This window comes from Vigna radiata, chromosome 11 (genome assembly GCF_000741045.1).
Source record: "Vigna radiata var. radiata cultivar VC1973A chromosome 11, Vradiata_ver6, whole genome shotgun sequence".
In the NCBI taxonomy this organism is placed as follows: Eukaryota; Viridiplantae; Streptophyta; class Magnoliopsida; order Fabales; family Fabaceae; genus Vigna; species Vigna radiata.
This window is the reverse complement of record NC_028361.1, coordinates 2,946,050-2,946,895: the sequence shown is the minus strand read 5'-3', so window position 1 is coordinate 2,946,895 and position 846 is coordinate 2,946,050. Positions and strand designations below refer to the sequence as shown.

Sequence of the window (846 nt, the reverse complement as noted above, 5' to 3'; positions counted from 1 at the left end):
GTTAAAGTGGATGTTTACAGCTTTGGGGTAATGCTGTTGGAAATAATTTGCAGCAGAAGAAGTGTGTTAATGATGGAGGCTGGGGAAGAAGAGAAAGCAGTGCTGACAGATTGGGCTTGTGATTGCTTTGTGGAAGGAAGAATAGATGTTCTTGTGGAGAATGATGAAGAGGCCTTTGCTGACTATGTGAGGCTACAAAATTGGGTGAAAATTGCAATATGGTGCATTCATGAGCAACCTCAGATGAGACCAACGATGGGGATTGTCATGCAAATGCTCGAAGGCTTAGTTGAAGTACCTATCCCACCATCTCTCATGCGTTGATATTACTAATTTTTCATGCATTTTGTGTATCTTAGTATTTTTTAAACCAAATAACACTACTTTTCATTTTATCTCTGGTATAGTTTTAGGATCTTACGTTAACAATTTTTATTAACAATAAAACCTATGTCACTGAATCAATCACAAGTTAACATATATACACTAGTGCAAAAATGTTGTTTAACGTCATCCATAAGACGTCGGTGTACGGGTAGACTAACGTATATTAGCGAACAGTGGCATTACCGTAAATAAGTTGGTAATCTAGACGTCAGTTTAACGAGGAGGCGACGTCTATAATACCGTAGACGTCGGTTCTGACTTAAACCGACGTATAATGGCCTGAGGTAGGCAAGAAGACAATTTATTGACGTCGATTTTAACGGAGGCCGACGTCTACTGGGCTGTAATTAATGCTCTTCACCTAATTCCCAGACGCTTAGACGTCATGTAGTAAAAAACCGACGTCTAATGGCCTGAGGTAGGCGAGAAGACAGTCTATTGACGTCGATTTTAATGGGG

General features: G+C 40.0%; 1 protein-coding gene across 1 annotated transcript in view; it reads left to right on the top strand.

Moving 5' to 3' along the window:
• The window catches only part of LOC106777410 (G-type lectin S-receptor-like serine/threonine-protein kinase LECRK3), a gene marked incomplete in the record, with an annotated part of 2,695 nt that extends 2,239 nt beyond the window's left edge, over positions 1-456 (top strand). The window contains 1 exon segment of the mRNA XM_014664995.2: positions 1-456. Within this exon segment, the coding sequence (XP_014520481.1) occupies positions 1-324 (324 nt within the window).
• Between the last annotated feature and the right edge of the window lie 390 nt (positions 457-846).